General features: G+C 49.1%; 3 protein-coding genes across 4 annotated transcripts; 1 reads left to right on the forward strand and 2 right to left on the reverse strand.

The window, feature by feature from the left end:
* Positions 1-10,538: 10,538 nt before the first annotated feature.
* LOC125518733 (flavonoid 3'-monooxygenase CYP75B4) lies at positions 10,539-12,801 on the reverse strand. The gene is made up of 2 exons (XM_048683560.2): positions 11,483-12,801; positions 10,539-11,369 (listed from the first exon to the last, which is right to left on the reverse strand). Exons 1-2 carry the CDS (start codon positions 12,470-12,472, stop codon positions 10,725-10,727), a joined length of 1,635 nt encoding a protein of 544 aa, XP_048539517.2. The 5' UTR covers positions 12,473-12,801; the 3' UTR covers positions 10,539-10,724.
* Positions 12,802-12,975: 174 nt separating this feature from the next.
* Positions 12,976-19,476, reverse strand: LOC125518734 (protein DETOXIFICATION 16-like). Its single transcript, XM_048683561.2, has 8 exons — positions 19,087-19,476; positions 18,261-18,805; positions 18,020-18,106; positions 17,690-17,746; positions 17,340-17,578; positions 14,014-14,132; positions 13,836-13,922; positions 12,976-13,217 (listed from the first exon to the last, which is right to left on the reverse strand). Exons 1-8 carry the CDS (start codon positions 19,345-19,347, stop codon positions 13,155-13,157), a joined length of 1,458 nt encoding a protein of 485 aa, XP_048539518.1. The 5' UTR covers positions 19,348-19,476; the 3' UTR covers positions 12,976-13,154.
* Positions 14,171-16,839, forward strand: LOC125518735 (UPF0496 protein At1g20180). 2 transcript variants are annotated; one of them, XM_048683563.2, is made up of 2 exons: positions 14,171-15,654; positions 15,777-16,839. In XM_048683563.2, the coding sequence occupies exon 2, from the start codon at positions 15,779-15,781 to the stop codon at positions 16,754-16,756; it is 978 nt and encodes a 325-aa protein (XP_048539520.1). In that variant the 5' UTR covers positions 14,171-15,654; positions 15,777-15,778; the 3' UTR covers positions 16,757-16,839. The 2 variants fall into 2 exon arrangements, with proteins under 2 accessions (XP_048539520.1, XP_048539519.1); XM_048683562.2 differs by having other exon boundaries at positions 14,172-15,654; positions 15,774-16,839.
* Positions 19,477-20,138: the final 662 nt, after the last annotated feature.

Raw genomic sequence — 20,138 nt, forward strand, 5'->3', positions numbered from 1 at the left:
GTCTCGGTGAAAAGGCGTTGCCTCTTTACCGATTGATGAAGAAGTCAGACAAGTTCGAGTGGACTCCTGAAGCTGATGCAGCGTTTGTAGAGCTCAAAGCTCTGCTCTCCACCCAGCCGGTGCTTGCTGCCCCAATCAGCAAAGAGCCTTTGTTGCTTTACATCACAGCCACGGGACAAGTCGTCAGTACGGTACTTATGGTCGAGCGGGAAGAAGAAGGAAAAGCCTTCAAAGTTCAGCGCCCAGTATATTATATTTCTGAAGTTTTGACCCCGTCGAAGCAAAGATATCCTCATTATCAGAAGCTTGTATATGGGATTTATATGACCACAAAGAAGGTTGCTCACTACTTCTCTGATCATTCCATTACAGTCGTCAGCGATGCTCCATTGTCAGAGATCCTGCACAGCAGAGATGCAACTGGTCGAGTGGCAAAATGGGCGATTGAACTCCTTCCTCTAGATATCAAGTTTGAGGCAAAGAAAGCTATCAAGTCCCAAGCAATAGCAGATTTCGTCACCGAGTGGATTGAGCAACAACTGCTGACTCAGGTTCACTCGGAGCATTGGACCATGTTCTTCGACGGTTCCAAAATGCTGAATGGTTCCGGTGCTGGGGTAGTATTGGTCTCCCCCCGAGGAGATAAGCTCAAATATGTTCTTCAAATCCACTTTGATTCCTCCAATAACAAAGCAGAATATGAAGCACTTTTATATGGGTTGCGCATGGCCATTTCACTCGGCGTCCGTCGCCTCATGGTCTGTGGCGACTCAGATTTGGTGGTTAATCAAGTGATGAAGGAGTGGGACGTCAGAAGTCCGGCCATGACTGGTTATTGCAATGCAGTGAGAAAGTTGGAGAAGAAATTCGAGGGGTTAGAACTTCATCACATACCCCGACTGAAAAATCAAGTGGCTGATGATTTGGCGAAAATAGGTTCCAAAAGAGAAGTCATTCCTAGCAATGTGTTCTTGGAACACATCCACACACCATCAGTTCAGGAGGATCCCTTCACTGAACAAGCCCCACAGCCAAAAAGTGCCACGGATCCGATTGAAGTTGAAGTCCCAGTTGTGGTCGACCTGATCATGGAAGTTTTGGTCATCACTCCTGACTGGACGGTACTGTACATCGCGTACATCCTAAGGAAAGAACTCCCAGAAGACGAAGAAGAGGCTCGACAGATCGTCCGTCGATCCAAGGCCTTTACAGTCATAAAGGGACAATTGTATAGAGAAAGCGCGACTGGAGTCAGTCAGAAGTGGATAACACCAGAAGAAGGTCAGATAATCCTTGATGATATCCACTCGGGGACCTGTGGTCATCGTGCGTCCTCTCGGACCATTGTGGCTAAAGCATACCGAGCGGGTTTCTACTGGCCAAGGGCGAATGAAATGGCGAAAGAGATAGTCGACAATTGTGAGGGATGTCAGTTTTACTCCAATATGTCGCACAAACCCGCGTTAGCCCTGAAAACCATTCCACTCGTCTGGCCCTTCGCTGTTTGGGGACTGGACATGGTTGGACCACTGAGAACGGGCAGGAGCGGCTTCACTCATGTGCTAGTAGCAGTCGACAATTTCACCAAATGGATTGAAGCTAAGCCTATCAAGAATCTTGATGCTTGCATGCTATCAGTTTCATCAGAGAGTTGATATTCAGATATGGAGTTCCGCACAGCATCATCACTGGCAATGGGTCAAACTTCGATTCCGACAAATTCAGGGCCTTTTGTGCCTCTCACGGCACATGAGTCGACTACGCTTCGGTCGCTCACCCCCAGTCGAATGGACAAGCGGAAAGAGCAAACGACTTAATTCTCAAAGGACTGAAACCCCGACTGATGCACGATCTCAAGCACGCAGCAGGTGCATGAGTCGATGAGCTTCCATCAGTCCTTTGGGGATTGAGGACAACCCCGAACCGATCGACTGTAAGAACCCCATTCTTTCTGGTCTACGGAGCCGAAGCAGTTTTGCCGAGTGACCTGCTTCACAATGCACCCCGAGTCGAGCTCTACTTTGAAGATGAAGCAGAACAAGCCCCGTAGGACGCAGTCGACCTCCTGGAAGAAGAAAGAGAAATGGCCATGATTCGATCGACCATCTATCAGCAAGACTTGCGTCGATTCCATGCCAGAAATGTGAAGAGTCGAGCCTTCCAAGAAGGAGACTTAGTCCTCCGAGTGGATCAGCAGAAACCACACAAACTCGCTCCTACTTGGGAAGGTCCCTTCATAGTCACCAGAGTCCTCCACAATGGAGCGTACCACCTCTATAATGTCGATCGCCAGATTGATGAGCCACGAGCCTGGAATGCGGAGCTGCTCCGCCCCTTTTATACTTGAATTCTCACTCGGATGAGATGTAATAAGAAAAAACTTCTGTAGTTTATTTATCAAAGACAAGAGCGTTATAATTTTCCCAGTGATTGTTATTGTTTTTTTTTTGCGTGAGAAATCCCCCAGTGGGTGGCTTAGATGCGAATCCGTTTCGCCTAAGTTTGTAAAAATAATTTCCTACCGAGTGGTGAGCCAGCCTCCCACTCGGGGGCTTAGCTGCGAACCCGTTTCGCCTAAGTGTTTGAAAATCCTACCGAGTGGTGAGCCAGCCTCCCACTCGGGGGCTTAGCTGCAGTCCAGTACTCGCCTAAGTATTTGAAAATCCTACCGAGTGGAGAGCGACCTTCCCACTCGGGGGCTTAGCTGCGAACCCGTTTCGCCTAAGTGTTTGAAAATCCTACCGAGTGGTGAGCCAGCCTCCCACTCGGGGGCTTAGCTGCAGTCCAGTACTCGCCTAAGTATTTGAAAATCCTATCGAGTGGGGAGCGACCCTCCCACTCGAAGGCTTAGCTGCAGTCCAGTACTCGCCTAAGTATTTGAAAATCCTACCGAGTGGAGAGCGACCCTCCCACTCGGGGGCTTAGCTGCAGTCCAGTACTCGCCTAAGTATTTGAAAATCCTACCGAGTGGAGAGCGACCCTCCCACTCGGGTGCTTAGCTGCAGTCCAGTACTCGCCTAAGTATTTGAAAATCCTACCGAGTGGAGAGCGACCCTCCCACTCGGGGGCTTAGCTGCAGTCCAGTACTCGCCTAAGTATTTGAAAATCCTACCGAGTGGAGAGCGACCCTCCCACTCGGGGGCTTAGCTCCAGTCCAGTACTCGCCTAAGTATTTGAAAATCCTACCGAGTGGAGAGCGACCCTCCCACTCGGGGGCTTAGCTGCAGTCCAGTACTCGCCTAAGTATTTGAAAATCCTACCGAGTGGAGAGCGACCCTCCCACTCGGGGGCTTAGCTGCAGTCCAGTACTCGCCTAAGTTTGAAAAATCCTACCGAGTGGAGAGCGACCCTCCCACTCGGGGGCTTAGCTGTAGTCCAGTACTCGCCTAAGTACGAAACACATCCCAATCCGCAAGGACGACGAGGTGCAGGTCGACTGCCACCTTCTCCTTCGGAGCTTCGCCACAAATACAACATGCGCTCCATCCCAATCCGCAAGGACGACGAGGTGCAGGTCGACTTCCACTTTCTCCTTGGGAGCTTCGCCACAAATACAACGTGCACTCCATCCCAATCCGCAAGGACAACGAGGTGCAGGTCGACTGCCACCTTCTCCTTCGGAGCTTTGCCACAAATACAACGTGCGCTCCATCCCGACCCACAAGGACGACGAGGTGCAGGTCGACTGCTACCTCCTCCTTCGGAGCTGCGTCACAGATACAAAAGTTGTCTCGAGTGAAGAACGAGTTCCACTCGACGGAGAATTCATGAAGATATTCAACGATAAACCAAGTTCAGATAAATCCTAAAGGTTCCAGACCGCAGATCGAAGTGCTCGGGCATTCAGCCCGAAAGAGTTTAACGGTTACAAAAACCACTCGGCATTCCGAGGCAAATTTAAGGTGGGGCATAAAAGTTTGTTCACTCCGCAGGAGGAGGACTGGCAGGCTCGACGAACTCGTCCAGGTCGACGCCGTCAGCGATCCGAGTGGCTGCAGCAATAAAAGTCGTAGCCCCTGGCCAAAGTGCTGTGTTGATCCATGACGTGGCGACCTTCAGTCGAGCCAAGTAGTCCACAACACCGTCGATGCGGGATTCCAGTCGGAGCAGATTCATGGTAGTTTCATCTTTCACGGGAGAGTTGATGGGGTCCAAACCTAGCTCAATCCGCCCAGTATCCTCCTCGAAGTTCTGGCAAAACTCTGCATTCACGATCCAAGGATAAGTCAATTTTCGTAGGCTGAGTCGATAAAAAAAGAGAGAGAAAGAACAATTGCGCCGTCAAGAAAGAAGTGGACAACAAGCTGTTCGGACCCCCGTCAACTGCCAGCAGTCGACCGCGGTCTCGGGGACTACACCCAGTGGGTGCACTTGGCGTGCCCCCACCGGTTCTGATCCCACTCGCCCAGACCGAGTGGAAGAGCGAAACTACCACTCATTCGGTTTACATTCGACAAGGCCAGACCAGATCGAGCGAAAGGATCAAAATACAAAGATTACAGTCGACTGCCAGCAGTCCACCGTAGTCTCGGGGACTACACCCAGTGGGTGCACTCAGCGTGCCCCCACTAGTCCAAAAATTCAATCGACGCTCACAGTGGGTGTACAGACGCAAAGATTTTCAAAAAGAGAGTCTTCAGGTAGCATATCCTAACAGAACAAGCGGTGACCAACTAACTTGAACATTGCTTTGGAGAGCCGAGCTGGCGTCATAGGCGGCCTGACTGGCGTCCCGCACCGCCTTCATCTTCTCCATCATAATGCCCGCCTGGCGTATGGCTTCCTTGGCAGCATTCACTTCGTCCTCTGGGACATGATGGATCGCGAAAACTGAAGGTGGGTCGGCAGGAGCTTGAGCAGTCGACGAAGAAGGCAGGGCACTCGACAATGGTACGGCGAAGGTAACAGAACCCCGATTGGCATCACCAGCGTCCTGAACGACTGGTTCCGCCACCGCCGTCGACTGTGGCACCTTGCTTGCAGGAGCTTTCCTATTTTTCCTCGTCAAAGGCCTCTCAGGCTCTTCATCATCATCATCAGGGAGGTCAATAATGTTAGGAGCTGTTCAAAGATCAATCGCCAAAATCACATCACCCAATGGTACACATTGCAGTTGAGTCGACCAAATAAACACAAAATGACAGAAATCATACCCAGATTGGAAGTGACTGCATCCTCCATTACCTCATCCTCATCTCTGTAAGCTGAGGTCCCGGAAGTAGCAGCGCTGCCAGTTCCAAAGTTCATCTGGTTAAATCAAGAAAAAAATAAACAGCACGGAGCGTCGAGTGAATACAAAGGGAGACACTCACGCAGAAGCGACGGGGATGTCGATCTTAATCTTCGGCAATGCCTTCCGAGGCTTCTGCTCTGCAACTTTGAGATGCTTTGACACTTTTTCAGTTGGAGTTGGTGAAGATGTCCGAGGACGCTTTGAAGACTGACCAGTCTGAGCAATCGCCTTTTCACGGGCGCTCAGTCGTTCTTGGTCAAGCTTGGATCGCCTCTCCCTGCGAGGAGGTGACTCGACTTCTTCTTTGTCACTTGGGTCGTCGCTTTCTTCGTCCCCTTCTCCGTCAAAATGCCATTCGCCACTATCACTGCGGCTCGCCTCTCCTTCCGGGTCTTGCTCTTGCTCTCCGTTGGGCATTGAGTACATTTCAATAAGGGCCTGAAAGAAAGCAGGAAGAATAAAGTCAGTCGACGTAGTATAGACAGCTGCGCGAGTGAATTCAGATTATAATCAAAAACTCAGAATCGGACCTTTTCTGGTTCGTGGGACTGGTCGAATGGAGGAACTCTCCTGGCTCCCCTGGGGTTGTCCTTGTTTCCGGCGATGCCCGACAGCCACCCCTCCAGTGTGTCGTCATCGACCTCCTCCGGGTGAATCCGAGTGGTGTCGTCAAGACACGAATACATCCACATCGGATGGTCTCGAGCTTGAAGAGGCTGGATGCGCCGCCGAAGGAAAACCTCCAAGAGATCCATACCAGTGACCCCGTCACGGATAAGCTGGACCACTCGTTCGACCAGCACCCTAACTTGCGCCTTCTCCTCTGGGAGCACCTTCAAAGAGGAGGGTTTCCTCACTCGGTCCATGGTAAAAGGAGGGAGGCCAGTCGACTGCCCTGGCATCGGCTGGTCTTTGCAGTAAAACCAGGTCGACTGCCATCCGCGGACTGAGTCGGGAAGAATCATGGCTGGAAAGGAACTTTTCCCTCTCATCTGAACACCAAGAGCCCCACACATCTGAATCACTTGTGTTCTCTCATCACTCGGATTGGCCTTTTTCACCGTCTGAGAACGATAGGTGAAAATGTGCTTGAAAAGACCCCAATGAGGCCGACAACCCAAGAAATTCTCGCACAAAGACACGAAAGCAGCGAGATACACGATTGTGTTGGGAGTGAAGTGGTGGAGTTGTGCCCCAAAGAAATTCAGAAATCCCCGAAAGAAAGGGTGAGGAGGCAAGGAAAATCCACGGTCGACGTGGGTGGCAAGGAGAACGCGCTCACCCTCCCGAGGTTGCGGCTCGGATTCCTTCCCCAGAAGCCGCGCCGATCCATGGGGGATCAGCCCTCCGTCGGCTAGGTCGTCAAGGTCTTCTTGGCGGATCGCAGAGCGGATCCAGTCGCCCTGGATCCAGCCCTTCGGCAGGCCGGCTCGTGAGGAAGATCCACCCTGACTGGTCGCCTTCCCCTTCGCCTTTGCCGTCGCCTTCTTCGCCCGCTCCAGAGCCGCCGTCTTCTCCTTCCCCCTCGTCGCCGGCGAGACGTGTACGGATCGGCGGCGCTGGGGCGAGAGCGAGCGCGACGAAGAAACCTGAAGAGGAGAAGAGGAAATGAGAACGCACTGTTCAAGAAACCCCGGTCCGACGCCTTATATGAGGTCGCTTCCGAGTGGCTGACTGGTAGGCCCGGACGATCCTGTCAAATCCCGTAACAATCGCGCGCACAATACGTGGCGAAAAAGGTGGCGCGGAGATCGAGGCGGCTCCGCCCTATCCCATCCGATTACTGCGGCCTCCCCCGTCCCGCGCGCTTCCCAAAATTCGAATCCCGTGAAATCTGCGGGCAGCAGAACAACCTGTCAGACGGAAGATCTCCTCCACACCATCACTCCACAAAAAACCAAGAATGGATCAAGGCGACTGAAAAGGAAGTTGCTGTCATCACTCAGGTTCATTGATCCGGAACAAGATATGCTCATGGCATGAAAAATGAGTCGGAGAAGTTCTCAACTCCTTGCCCACTCAAACCTCGATCCATTCGGGGGCTAATGATGAAGCTATGTACCTAGGGTAGGGTCATGGACCTGTCCTAACTACCCTACCTAAGGACATCTCTAGAAGAAATCACCTTTCAATCGACTTGGAGGTGTTCCACTCGAAAGACTCGAAGACACTCGACCAAGAAGCAATCACTCGACCCAGTTTCAACCACTCGACGGCCAGGAGACCTAAAGTCACTCCGCACGCTAACGGTCGGTCATTAAGTAGCCTTTATGGTCATCATAGCACTTTATTAGAGGCGTTACCAGTAACGTCCGACCTTAATGTATTTAAAACCTTGCATAACTGAGGGCCGGAGGGGTCTGGCGAACTCTATATAAGCCACCCCCTCCTCAGTGTAAAGGGTTCGCACCCCTGTAATTCATACACACATAATCCAGTCGACCGCCTCCGGGCTCCGAGACGTAGGGCTATTACTTCCTCCGAGAAGGGCCTGAACTCGCAAACCTCGTGTGCTTACAACTACTCCATAGCTAAGATCTTGCCTCTCCATACCTACCCCCCTACATTACTGTCAGACTTAGTCCCACGACAGACAACACTCTTCCCTCTCGTTGCTATGCATCACCTAGATAGATCTTGCCTGTTCGTAGGAAAAAAATTGAAATACTGCGTTCTCCAACACCTTGGACCCATGATCATTTGTCAAGGGCATGTAGGCTATAGTACCTCCCTCATAAATATTTGCACAATATGGATGCCTTATGCCTCAGGGGTGTCGACCAAAGCATTGGTCGTGGTGAGGTTTTGGGAAAGACCAATGGCAGAGCTATGTTATGGCCTGTAGGGGCTATGCCCCCCAGCCTCAATCAAAAGCAGGAAGGAATTTTTATGGGGTTCTTAGATTAGAAAAAAATATACACCCTTTTCCTCCCCACCCCACCCCAAACTTTCATTATTTCTGCTTGCCCCCCTGAATATCCCGCCTAGCTCCACCACCGAGCAAGACTTATAAAAACAGGGACCTTTCATCTCTCGATTATAAATAGTGTCGCAACCCCTTTGGACCATGGATTTGGTTCCCCGATTGTGAGGTTGGCATCGTTGGTGCACCATGGTCTCTGCATAGTCATGTTCTCGAGCTGCCTTGAGCTTGAAATCTGCCTTTTTCCTTTGCCAGGCATTTTTTAGCCAAGATGGCGAGTATGGCCTCCTCAAGGCTCTTCTCTGTCGATGACATCGGTGATGGGCGTTGTTATGATTGTTCATCTCCCCCGTCGGTGGCGTTAGTCACGACGCCTCTGTCGTTGTTGGTGTTACAATGAGGACTTCCTTCTTCGAATAATCTCACAATCTAGCAAAGCGAGCAAGTGATGAGCATGCCCATCTAGAAGTGCTAGAGTGAGATCTTGTTTTGGAAGGTTTCAGCTCTGGGTTTTTTTCTGCTTGTTTCTTTACTGTTTTTCCTTTTTTGGATTCAACAAAAAATCAAAAGATTTTTGAATTTTAGAAATCTCTTTTTTAATTGTTTGTGTTTTCTCAGATATTCAAAAAGTGTTCGCCTACTTCAAAAAATACTCATTTTAGAAATGGATCACTTTTTAAAAAAAATCATGACTTAAAATCAACATAAAAACCGAGTGAAAACCCCGAAAAAAGGAACAACATGCTACAACATGGAAAGCAAATGGGTCATCCTAGTCAAACAAACCTGTGCTTTTATCGGCATTATGATGCGAAGCGCACATATGGGAGCAACTATTCAGGGGGGTAACCCACTAGAACCAGGACAAAGTAGTCTAGCACAAGCTGCCTGTGGGCTTGGATTTTGTTCTGGCCAAATGTCGCACGACCAACCTGCGATCTCAGACATGTCCTCTTCATTCTGATTGGTACCATCCATTCAGCAACCATCAATATTACCTCGTCTTCTTCAGCGTCCATGATTTCACTCTCGGGCTAGTAGCTCGAATTCGATGGTGAATCATCAAAAACGTCAGCTCTTGACATCGGGTCCATCTACACATAATGTGAATCATATATCGTATGTATGAATCTATGAGATGTTAAGCGAAATCAACAAGAAAATGTTGGAGAAATTTACCTCTTGACAAGTCATTGACCACTTCGAGGTCGCACGGTGGAAGGGGTGGCGCAGGCGGATGATGAGAAAAAGGTGACGGGGCTACGAAAAAGTGTGGTAGGTCCATGAATGGCTCAACAGAGGCGACATTGGCCAAATCACGGTGGTCTAGGCTTTGGAGGTGGCCACCAACGAAGGCGGCACGAGGATGTGGATGGCAACGCAAGGGAGCATGTGACCTAAAATGTCCATGGTGCCAACATTTGTATAGATGGAGGGCGTGCTACATTGCCTCGCCAAACATCCAAATGTGGAGGCTCGGGGTCTCGGTCTGTAGCGCCCTCGCCAAATCTCTATAATGACGGTTATTATGGCGATCAAAATGATATGGTTGACTTTGCTAGAGTTGCTCTTACGCGTGTGAGCATGATCACCAAAAAGGTGTCCTTCTAGCAACTGGCACCGTAACGAGGAATGGTGGCATTCGGGGAAATGTTAGGTCATGCACGATGTTTTTATCTTATAACTGCCAAATAGGATAAATGCGAAGGTGGAGAAAAGAGAAATAAGAAGGGAAAAGGGCTTGCCTTATCTTAATTAATAGATGATATCTTAGAATGTCTCATCACATATTTAGGAATAACTGGTTACTAGTTGAACATAAGACTAAGAAAAAAACAATTGTACATATGTTTTTATTGCCATCTCTTATTTATCAAAACTGCTCAAGATAAGATTGTTTTACCAACAGCTGTATATGTCCTTATAATGCCATATTATAGTCATGGCCTAGGTTATTTCTATATATTTTTTTGCGGGAAATGGCCTTCATTATTTCAACATACAAGAAAAGAAAACAAAGACTATTTGGTCATAGATAACATAGTAGCATAACAATATACATGGTGTACATTTTTTTAGGACCTGATAAGTACCACACAAGTGGCACGAGCACATGACAACTCCAAACATTTTTATGGCAAGTTTGGTGATGCAAGGATGACAACTTTAGTTGGCAGTCATGACAATTTTTGTGCTTCAGTTCATTTTTTACAGAAACTCGCCGGAATTTGCCATCCTTGCGTGACTGAAATTGTCATCGAAAATGTCAGGGCAGGAGTGTTACGCACCTGACGTGTGGCACTTATCACTTTTTTTAACCTGTTGCATTGCCTTCTTCTCTTTTACGTGAAATGATCTCTAATTTGTGACAGCAAAGCAATATTTCCTTGATACATAAAATGTTATTTTCCATGCTATATCTAAAAACAGTACAGAAGTTACATGTGGAACTATTTTAGTTGAAAACGATGAGGCACACCCCCATCGACAACAATACATAGCACAACTGGAGCTTCTCCTCCATAGATCATCACGACAAATCAGTGGCGCGCTTCCCTCTGTCTTTGTTTATGCAATTTCGTACGCCGACGGGAGCAGCCTGGGCACCGGGTGGGCCATCAGCGGCACGGCCCGCTGCAGCAGCAGAGAGAAGGCCTCCTCCATGTTGAGCTTGTCGGGCGTCTGGCCCGCCGGCAGCTCCCAGTCGAACGAGTGCACGAGCGTGGCCGCCGTCACGGTGACCACCCGCAGGCCCCAGCTGAGGCCCGCGCAGATCCGCCGGCCGGCCCCGAACGGGATCAGCCCGAAGTCGCCCCCCTTGACGTCGACGTCGGCGTGGGTCCCTCCCGGGAGGAACCGGGCGGGCCGGAACTCGAGCGGGTCGGGCCACAGGGCCGGGTCGCGGGCGATGCCCCACACGTTGACCAGCAGCTCCGTGCCCTTGGGGATGCGGTAGCCGGCGACCTCGCACTCCTCGGAGGCCATCCGCGGCAGCGAGAGCGGCGTCGACGGGTGCAGCCGGAAGGTCTCCTTGATGACCGCGTTCAGGAACGTGAGGCGCGGCAGGTCGGACTCCGAGACGAGCCTGTCCCGGCCCACGACGGCGTCCATCTCCTCCTGCGCCCGCTTCAGCATGTCCGGGTGCCGGATCAGCTCCGCCACCGCCCACTCCACTATCGTCGACGTCGTCTCCGTGCCCGCCACGAACAAGTTCTGCATGCATGCATGCAAGCAGAGTTAATCAGGCACATTGGACGGCTGCGGTTGTGGATTTGCCATGCCGGTCAGCGGTCACAGTCACGGCCGACTACGAAATAGATTGTTACCAGTATGAGCGCCTTGACGTCCGTGTCCGTGATCCTGTCCTCCTCGCCGCCGGTGAGGGACTTGTCTTCCTGCACCATGGCGAGCAGCAAGCCGAGCAGGTCCTTACCTTCCTTCTCCTGGCCGGCCGTGCTACCTCCGGCCCTTCTCTCGGCGATGATCCAGTTCATCATGTCGTCGAACCGGCGGTGCAGTTTCTTCAACCTGGCAACAACACCCTGCGGGTCGAGCCACCGGAGAGCCGGCACGAAGTCCCCGACGTTGAGCACGCCGCCCACCTCCATCACCTCCAGCACGATCTCCTTGAACTCCTTGGCGCCAAGCTCGGCGCCGGCCGCGGCGAACACCCGGAGCCCCACCGCCGCCCGCGAGAGAGCGTTGGTCGTGCACACGTTCGCCGCCTTGCCGACCGCCACCACCCCGCCGGTAGCAGCGGCATCAACGAGGGACCTCACCATGAGCGCGGCCTCCCGCTCGCGGAACCCGCGGAGGTCGTCGAGCGCGCGGGCCGAGAAGAGGTTCACGGCGCACACCTTCCTCATCGCGCGCCACCGGGGGCCGTAGGGCGCGAACACCACGTCCTGGTAGTTGTACGCCATGTGCTCGCCGCCGGAGTTGGGCGGGCGGCTGCTGAACTTGGCGTCGTGGGTGCGGAGGAACTGCTCGGCCGCGCCCGCCGACCCGGCCACCACGACGACGGAGCTGCCGAACCGGAGCCGGAGCACGGGCCCGTACACCTTGGACATCTCGTGCATGGTCTGGTGCGTCTTGCCGCCGAGCTGCGGGAGGTTCCCGAGCACCGGCCAGCCCCTCGGCCCCGGCGGCAGCGGCGCGCGCCCCTTGTCGGCGCGGAAGAAGGTGGCCAGCACATAGCATACGCCCACGGCAACGGCCAAGGTGGAGAGGAGCAACGGGAGAGGGATGTCCATGGCGACGAGGTGCATTGTTGCGTTCGATCGATATGCAAGCACTGCGGGTGCTCGAGTGTTCATGTATGCAATGCATGCATGGGGTTCAAGATGAAGGCGCGCGGTAGGTGGACATGACTGGCAAAACTGCACAGGTGACACGTCTCATCCGGCGAAGCTCAACCACAGCTTTTACTTACCAACTACTATAATATGGTCTCTTGCAGCTTTCGCCTACCTACCGGTATGCCTGCCACCATTGGCGTTTCGGATGGTTTAGTGTCGCCTACTACAGGACGGTAGTCCTACTCTCACTGGAAGCGATGATAGGGCGAGGATGGAAAATGTGCAGGTGAATGTGCACAGATACGCCCTGTTTGGAATCTCTCCGCTCCGCTCCGCCCCGCCGATATAAAGGTTACTAAACATGTTCCATCACTTGAGTATACTCCGTCGTATGAATGAACTGCGTGGTAAAATAGAGTACCTACCTTGTTGGTGATATGGCGAGAAATGATGACATTCAAGACGGGATCAAGTTTGAACTATGTACAATGAAGCACAGGCCTTAATGAACCATAATGGCGGAACAATCAGAAAAGGTGACCTGGTTTATCCTTGATTGTAGATTTGTAGTTGTATATGGTTACCAGGCAACCCCTGGCTTTTGTTTTCTTTCAACTGTATCCAACTCCGGAAAAGCTTTGGATGAAAAGCTGGACCATAGCCCATAGGCCTTTTCTCTAAATACCAGAAATGATGACATTCACGCAAATGTTATTGTGTCATCTGATTCCTGAACTCTAGTCCTAGCCCGGGCTATTTCAGCCTACAAGGAAAGGAAACAAAAAGTGAGATTCAAAGATGAGTTCATCGTAGACAACATAGTAAAATAAGAGCATACACATCATCCCAGCACACTAGCACAGCATGACGGGCTGGTGAGGTAAGCAAGGCCATGTATGGTGGTGGTGATGCAGATTCAGTCATACAAGACTTCGTTATCATACCAACTTTACCAAGCAATCTAAAAGGCTAATGTCGATATGGATATGTCCGTGGAAAGTAAGTTCAGCGGAAACAAGAACTGCATTTCATTTTTCTTGTCACAGAGCATAAAAGGCAGTAATTTACAAAGACTACTAATGCTGCATCCATTATCCATCGGTGCATCCCTTTCCCCGTTGGTCCCACACTGCTACGGCTATGCCCTGCCCTGCTGTCTAAGGCTCTAAGCTGGTCCTTCCCAGGAGCAATTTTATGAAGCTTAAATTTTTTTTTGACGGCGATGAAGCTTAAATTTTACTCCCTCCGTTCCATATTAGTTGTCGCTGAAACGGATGTATCTAGACGTAGATACATCCGTTTCAGCAACAACTAATATGGAACGGAGGGAGTAGTAGATAATACTACCATCCAATTTCATCAACAGAGAGCACGGGCCTACCTCTTTATCCCAGTTGGTATGAAGCATCATCACAAGCAGAGCTAGTATTTGCACTACCATGGCACATATGATTCCCAGCCAAAGCCCCTGCCACAGAAAGGAGGCTCATGCTAGAATTCAGGCAGAACCCGCAAAACGTATCCTCCCAGAATTGCATAAAACATATCATACAACTTACCTTACCACCGATCTTCAGAACAAATGCAAAAATAACAGCTGAAGGGATACCAAAAGCATAGTAAGCACATAGGTTGATGAAGGAGCATACTTTTTGCCAGCCACAACCTCTAGCGGCACCTTCAGAGCAATAAGCAGATAAATTTAGAAATTGTTACCCAAGATCAGTACTAATGTTTCCAAAGAGCTACAGGGGTAGATTATTGTTCTCATATGAAGGCAAATCTAATGTTAAAGGGGTGGACATTTGAACCATATTCAACAAAAAATAACCCCAAACCTACTAATGTTTCCAACAAGCAACAATGATATATTGTTTCTTATATAAGGAAAACATTAAAGGGGTGGCCATTTGAAGCATATTAAGTAAAAGACAAACCTACTTATGTTTAAGTGGAACGAGCTGCAAAAGGGACCATGCCCCCTGTTGGTACTGTTTAAGCCCAACGTTTAAGGGAAGAGCCCATGTTAGTACTGTTGATGGCCCAAAGTTTAAGAGGAAAGAGCCCATGCTGGCACTGCAAATGGGATCGTACTACCTGAGGATTAATTTAAGATCCCGTGTTGGCACTGTGCACGTGGGATCCTACTACCTGATGAGGACCCATTTTAATTCAGGTTCTACATGTGCCAAAAAGGCTCATCTTAGAGCTGCCGTGTATGATGTGTACACATATGATGTCATTGACGTGTAATATGATGAGGTGATTCACATCTAAAAGCTTTCTGTTTGGGATACCGTGTTCAGGTGATGTGATCAGACACAGATGTCCTCCTGTGCAAGCAAGAGGCAAGAGCAGTGCATTTCTGTGGCAAAGTGCCAACCGTACTACAGGAATAAATTGAAAATACAGAGATTGTCCTCTCATTTTTGTCAAGTCACTGTTCAATTTTGTTCAGCAGTTTAAGCAAGTTGTTACCAATTGATCTGGTGGCTTGCATCCGTTTGATCTGTTAATATGTTCTGAACACCCAAACCACCAGTTTGTTTCTTTGCACAAGTGCATGTTCTAAAATGTGATGGCATGCCCATAATGCACTCAATTCTTTATTTTTTACTTCATGGCAGACTGTTGAAGATGTTGGATACACATTTCAAAGAAAATGATGTGTCTTGGCGCGGGCAAGTAGCCATAAGAAAGGAAGCTACTTCAGGCAACTTGAGCACCTGAAGCATACCTAGTGTCTCTACGGCTTATTAGAGCAGCAACCACCAGGAAATCTTGCACACAATCTAAACGCCCCAGCATGTACGGCGGCTGGTAAAGGACACAGATGATGAAGATGTACACTGCTGGACTGCTACAGTGATGTGGAGTGCACGAGTTGGTCAGAAAAGAATACACCGTGGAACTGCCACAGCCTCAGGATCAGGAGATATCCAGGAGGGTCAGGGAGTGCCAAACTTAAGCCTTAAGCCGCACAAGCTCTTGGGGCGCAATACAAGACAAAGCACGAGATTTTTATCGGCTCAGGTGCTTGTATATAAAGCCTGAGGAGAGATACATTTAAAGCCAAGGAAGGCGCTAGTGCAGTTGCCAATTGGTGCACCAGGATAAGAGGCATACAGTGACCGTCTCAGAAGGATCAAGAACTTGAAGGAGCTTGGGGGGCCTTGAAGAATCAACGCGTGAATTCACAGGTAAGATCGAGCTTCTCTACATGTGCTTGTTTTCTGTTTTCTCTTCCCAAAACAATTTCGATGGCATGCAGTTCTGTTGAATTTAGAGTTTGCAAGCTGAAATTCTGCGTGTTCTGCAGCAGGTATGGAGATGCTGGCGGGCGTGCAAGATGGCCTGAACATAGAGCAAGAGTATATCAACGCGATGCGCACGCAGTCTAACGTGCGCTTCTTATCAAACAAGGAAGAGATGGAAGCCCTTCTTCAGCCTCAGCAAGATCTCATCCTTCCGATGCTTCACAGAATGGGGCAGAAAAAATCTGCTGAAATCAAGCTCGCAATGTCCGGTTACTTTGATGCCAGTGCTGAGGCCTCGGAGATCTGCAAGCAGCTACTGAGGAATATCAAGAACACTGAAAGCAACTACCAATCAATGGACAGCTTCCTTGCAAGCATAGGCTGTACTACTGCCCCTAGTAGTACCTCCCTTGCACTGGAAACAATCCCGGGTAGAAGCAACCCTTTCAGCAGCACCACAAGGAGCAATTTCAGACAGATTCATGACAGGTACTCCTCCGTGCTCAAGACCATCAAATCAAGTCACAGGAAAGTGGCAAAGAAGCTCAAGATAGTGAAAATCATCAAGAAGCTCTCAAGGACTTGCCTCGTCATTGCCGGTGGTGCGGTTGCCATTGGGATTGCAGCACACCTGCTGGTCTTTAGCCTTCTGGTTGGATCTGCGCTCATGGGGCTCTGCCCTATTGCGGTCAAGAGGAGGGTCACGAGGCTGAAACGTTCTAAGACAGAGTCTTTGCAGCAGCTGCAGGAGCAACTTGATACTGCCGCAAAGGGCACATATGTTCTTGGCAGGGACTTCGACACGGTGAGCCAACTCGCCGTGCGCCTCTCTGATGGTATCGAGCGGGAGAATGCAATGGCAACATATTGCATGGAGATGGTGGATGAGAAGTATCCGGTGCAGGAGATGGTGTTGGAGCTGAGGAGGAGTTGTTCTAGCTCTAGGAGATTGGCCATAGAGCTAGAAGAGCACGTGGGCCTGTGCCTTGCTACAATCCATAGAGCTAGAGTTTTGGTGATCGAAGAGATCTCCAAGCAAGCATGAATACAGTTGCCTGTTTAGTTAGTGTGGACATTATGTGTAGGAGTACTACTTCAGAGATGTATATATTTTTGTTAGATCGTGCAGGGAATTTGCACTTCAATACATTAGGATGGAAAATTAGGACAATTTAGCTTCAGCCAAAGAAAGAAAAGGAAGAAAAAACAAAAATAAACGGACGGTTTGTGAGAGTTTGAGCAAAACTAGAAATATCAACTGCAATTTCTTGCAGGGAAATTGATGCTTTGTTGTACAGTCAGTGTATATATGAAAACATTCTGAGATTATTTCTGAAATAGCACATGCAAGTAAAAAAAAATTCCACCCATCCTCCAAATTATCCTGTTTCTAAACATTTGTTAGCAATTTATGTTCAATATCTGTTAATGATTTAAGTTCAATCTGATGGCTACTATTCGAAGGTAACATGCTTGAGGCAAACCAAACAGCATTAATATTGGCAGAAAATGAGTCAGGGGACTATGCAACATGAATTCTGTTTACACATAAGGCTTCCTCAGAAGGGAGAAAATTACTGTATTCTAGACATAAAAAATTAATATTAAGATGTGTATTTAGGCCATACCTGATAGCGTGCATTGTATTCCATCCATGAAGTTAGAAGTGGCGAGAATTGGCATCATTATTGATACATACTTTACTATCTCTTCTTCATTGCTGTACAAATAACCCCACACATCTCGTACAGAAACTGTGATGATAACTACAAGGAGGCCTTCTACTAGGCACATAATTCCTGAAATAAGAACTGATAGACGTGCTGCCTGTGGATTCCCGGCGCCTAATTCATTGGACACTCTAATACTGCGTACAAACATTAATCATGAATTCAAACTGGTTAAGTACAATTTTGAGATGTTAAATCTCATAAAATGAAAGGAACGGAGTGGAATTCTGATATTGTGCTCCCCTGACCTTATTGCACTGCTGAGGCCACTTGGAATTGTATAAACCATCCACATTGTGTTTAGGCTAGATAAATGAACCAAAGTTAGTGGCATAATCAAGTATCTGAAAGCGTAATGTCAAGCTAGCTAACATTATACTTCGTGATTATCACAAGAAATGGAAAAGGGAAGGTGTGTAACACCATGCTACTGGCCTACCACCATGTGATTTAAGTGTACCAGGCAGGTAAATAGTCTTGTTATATAACAACACTGTTGAATCTATTAAAAATCGTCTGTTTGTTAAAGATTCTCAGTAATTTAGTGCAAGAGAGTGCTTCAAGTCCTGTTTTCTTACCTGATGGATAAAATTGAAGTTTCCAGTTTTGGATTTGGAAGAAAACCTGCAAGGAGAACCACCATCTCGAATGCCCAGTACTCCAAGCTGAACTATATTGCAAGCCAAACAACCAGTTCCATGAAGAAGAAGAAAGGTGGTAAACCACATATCACTTTTCACCCAGTTGTAAAGACATTCTATTGCCAAGATACTTATTAGTAAGACATTGTTTTTTAGCGGTTGCTCATATCAGGCTTACCAGGTCATAAATGTAGATGGAATGGCCAGACTTAAAAACAAGTTCACATCCTTTAACACCGCCCTTGACCATCCATGCCAACTCCTTCTGCCAGCTTCAGAGAATTTAACATACAGTGCTAGCAATATCACATTGAACCAGTAAGATACCGAGGTTGCCAGAGCTGCACCTCTGTAGCCAAGACCGGAATTTTGAACAAGGAACCAGCACAGCACAATGTGGAATATCAACGTCACCCCAGAACAAACTACCAGTGGGTGGACAATATTTTGGGCCTGCAGTAACTTGGTAAGGCACTGAAGCAATCCGTATGCGAAAAGACCGGGAATCAACAACCGGGCGTATGTTCCAGCTCCATACGATATCTCTGGATTTTGACCAAGAGCAGTAAGAATTTGGCCAGCGAAGGCCAATACAAAGGCCAGTGGAACACTTGAAAGCATAAGAACGAAGATAGCCCTCTGAGCATGCGTCCCTAGCATATCATACTGTTTTGCCCCATATGATTGCCCGCACAATGTGTCGAGTGCGCTTCCCATTCCCAGCTGGCGCATTGCAACGACATGAAGAGGTGAGAATTTTCATCAAATCTAATTGCAACTGAAAGTAGGCATCATCTGATAATGTTGGAAGAAGATTTTATGCCTGCTGGTCACATAAGCATACTAATTTTCTGATAATCTTGCTCACACTGCATTAAAAACTACTAGCTCCTAGATGCTCGCTTTGCATTTCATATCAACTCGCTCTTCCTTTCAACTTCGGAAACAATTTCAGTTCTGGAAACAATTTTGTCATGCTTCACAAGTAGCAACACGGGCTTTACCAGGACGCTGAAGCCAGTGACGTTGGCGAAGGAGGAGGCGACGGAGGCGGCCGAGAGGGGGAGCTCGCCGAGGTGGCCGGCGAACATGACGGAGACCACCTGCAGGCTGTACTGCAGCAGGCTGCACGCCACCAGCGGCGCCGCGAGCCCCACCTGCCGCCGCACCTCGTCCCGCGCCGCCGGCGCCGGAGCGAGGGGGAGGAGGAGAGGCGCTGAGGAGGCCGTCATGGCTGCCGAGCTCGCCTCGCCTCGTCCGCCCATTCTACCCACGCTGGTCTTTGAGCTTTGACGAGCTGAAGGGAGGGGAAGACGCTGACGGGGCGCGCTGGTCGCTGTCGCGGCAATGACGCGCGGCGGCGCAGGCGATGAAAGGGGACAAGAAATACGGGCCACGCCACAGTTTGATAGCCCAATTTGGGGGTCTTGGGCTGGTTCAATTAGGACTGGGTTTCTTTCTCCCGAAGCGCGGTATTCAGGCTGGCTAATGAATTGGAGCCTGATAGGCTTTAAGGACACTGCATAGCCCAAGCAGAACGCAGATCCGAAAATACAGATCCTCACTGCGTACTCTTTTATGAGAGCTGCTATATGTACGAGAGAAAAAAAAAGAATGCACGACAGAAATTCATACGATTTTTGTACGACCAGACTCATCTGGTGATGTGGGCCCAAACCTCAGGAAACGTGCCTGTGTTTTGTCGTACGAAAATCGTACGAAAAATCATCGTACACAAGGCAGTTTCATTCTTTTATTATTTTCCCTCTAAAAAAAGAATGTGTATTCTTTTTTCCATTTTTATAGTACTTGATTGGTACAAATGTGTATAAACAATTATTCCGGTGTCTTTTTTAGGACAGTAGTCCAAAACAAAATTTTAGGTTAAGAACTGCAGTAGACTACTATCCATAAGGCAGTACACAACGAGCAATGCTACATACATAGACGGCATTTTAAGGGATCAACAGAGTGGCTTAGAGCAACTCTAGCAGACCCCGCAAAACACCGGCCAGCAAAACGCGTATGCAGTTCGCGTAAAACAGCTTTTTACGGG

Source organism: Triticum urartu, chromosome 7A, assembly GCF_056163025.1.
Source record: "Triticum urartu cultivar PI428250 chromosome 7A, HENAU_Tu73, whole genome shotgun sequence".
Lineage (NCBI taxonomy): Eukaryota > Viridiplantae > Streptophyta > Magnoliopsida > Poales > Poaceae > Triticum > Triticum urartu.

Bases quoted from the DNA above. Each gene is read 5' to 3' on its own strand.
- LOC125518733 (XM_048683560.2), bottom strand. From the start codon at position 12,472: ATGAACACTCGAGCACCCGCAGTGCTTGCATATCGATCGAACGCAACA. The intron at 11,370-11,482 runs GTAACAATCTAT...GCATGCATGCAG, and splicing joins ACGTCAAGGCGCTCATACTG to AACTTGTTCGTGGCGGGCAC.
- LOC125518735 (XM_048683563.2), top strand. From the start codon at position 15,779: ATGGAGATGCTGGCGGGCGTGCAAGATGGCCTGAACATAGAGCAAGAG.
- LOC125518734 (XM_048683561.2), bottom strand. From the start codon at position 19,347: ATGGGCGGACGAGGCGAGGCGAGCTCGGCAGCCATGACGGCCTCCTCA. The intron at 18,107-18,260 runs GTAAGCCTGATA...AATATAGTTCAG, and splicing joins CCATCTACATTTATGACCTG to CTTGGAGTACTGGGCATTCG. The intron at 17,579-17,689 runs GTCAGGGGAGCA...GTTTGTACGCAG, and splicing joins GGCCTCAGCAGTGCAATAAG to TATTAGAGTGTCCAATGAAT.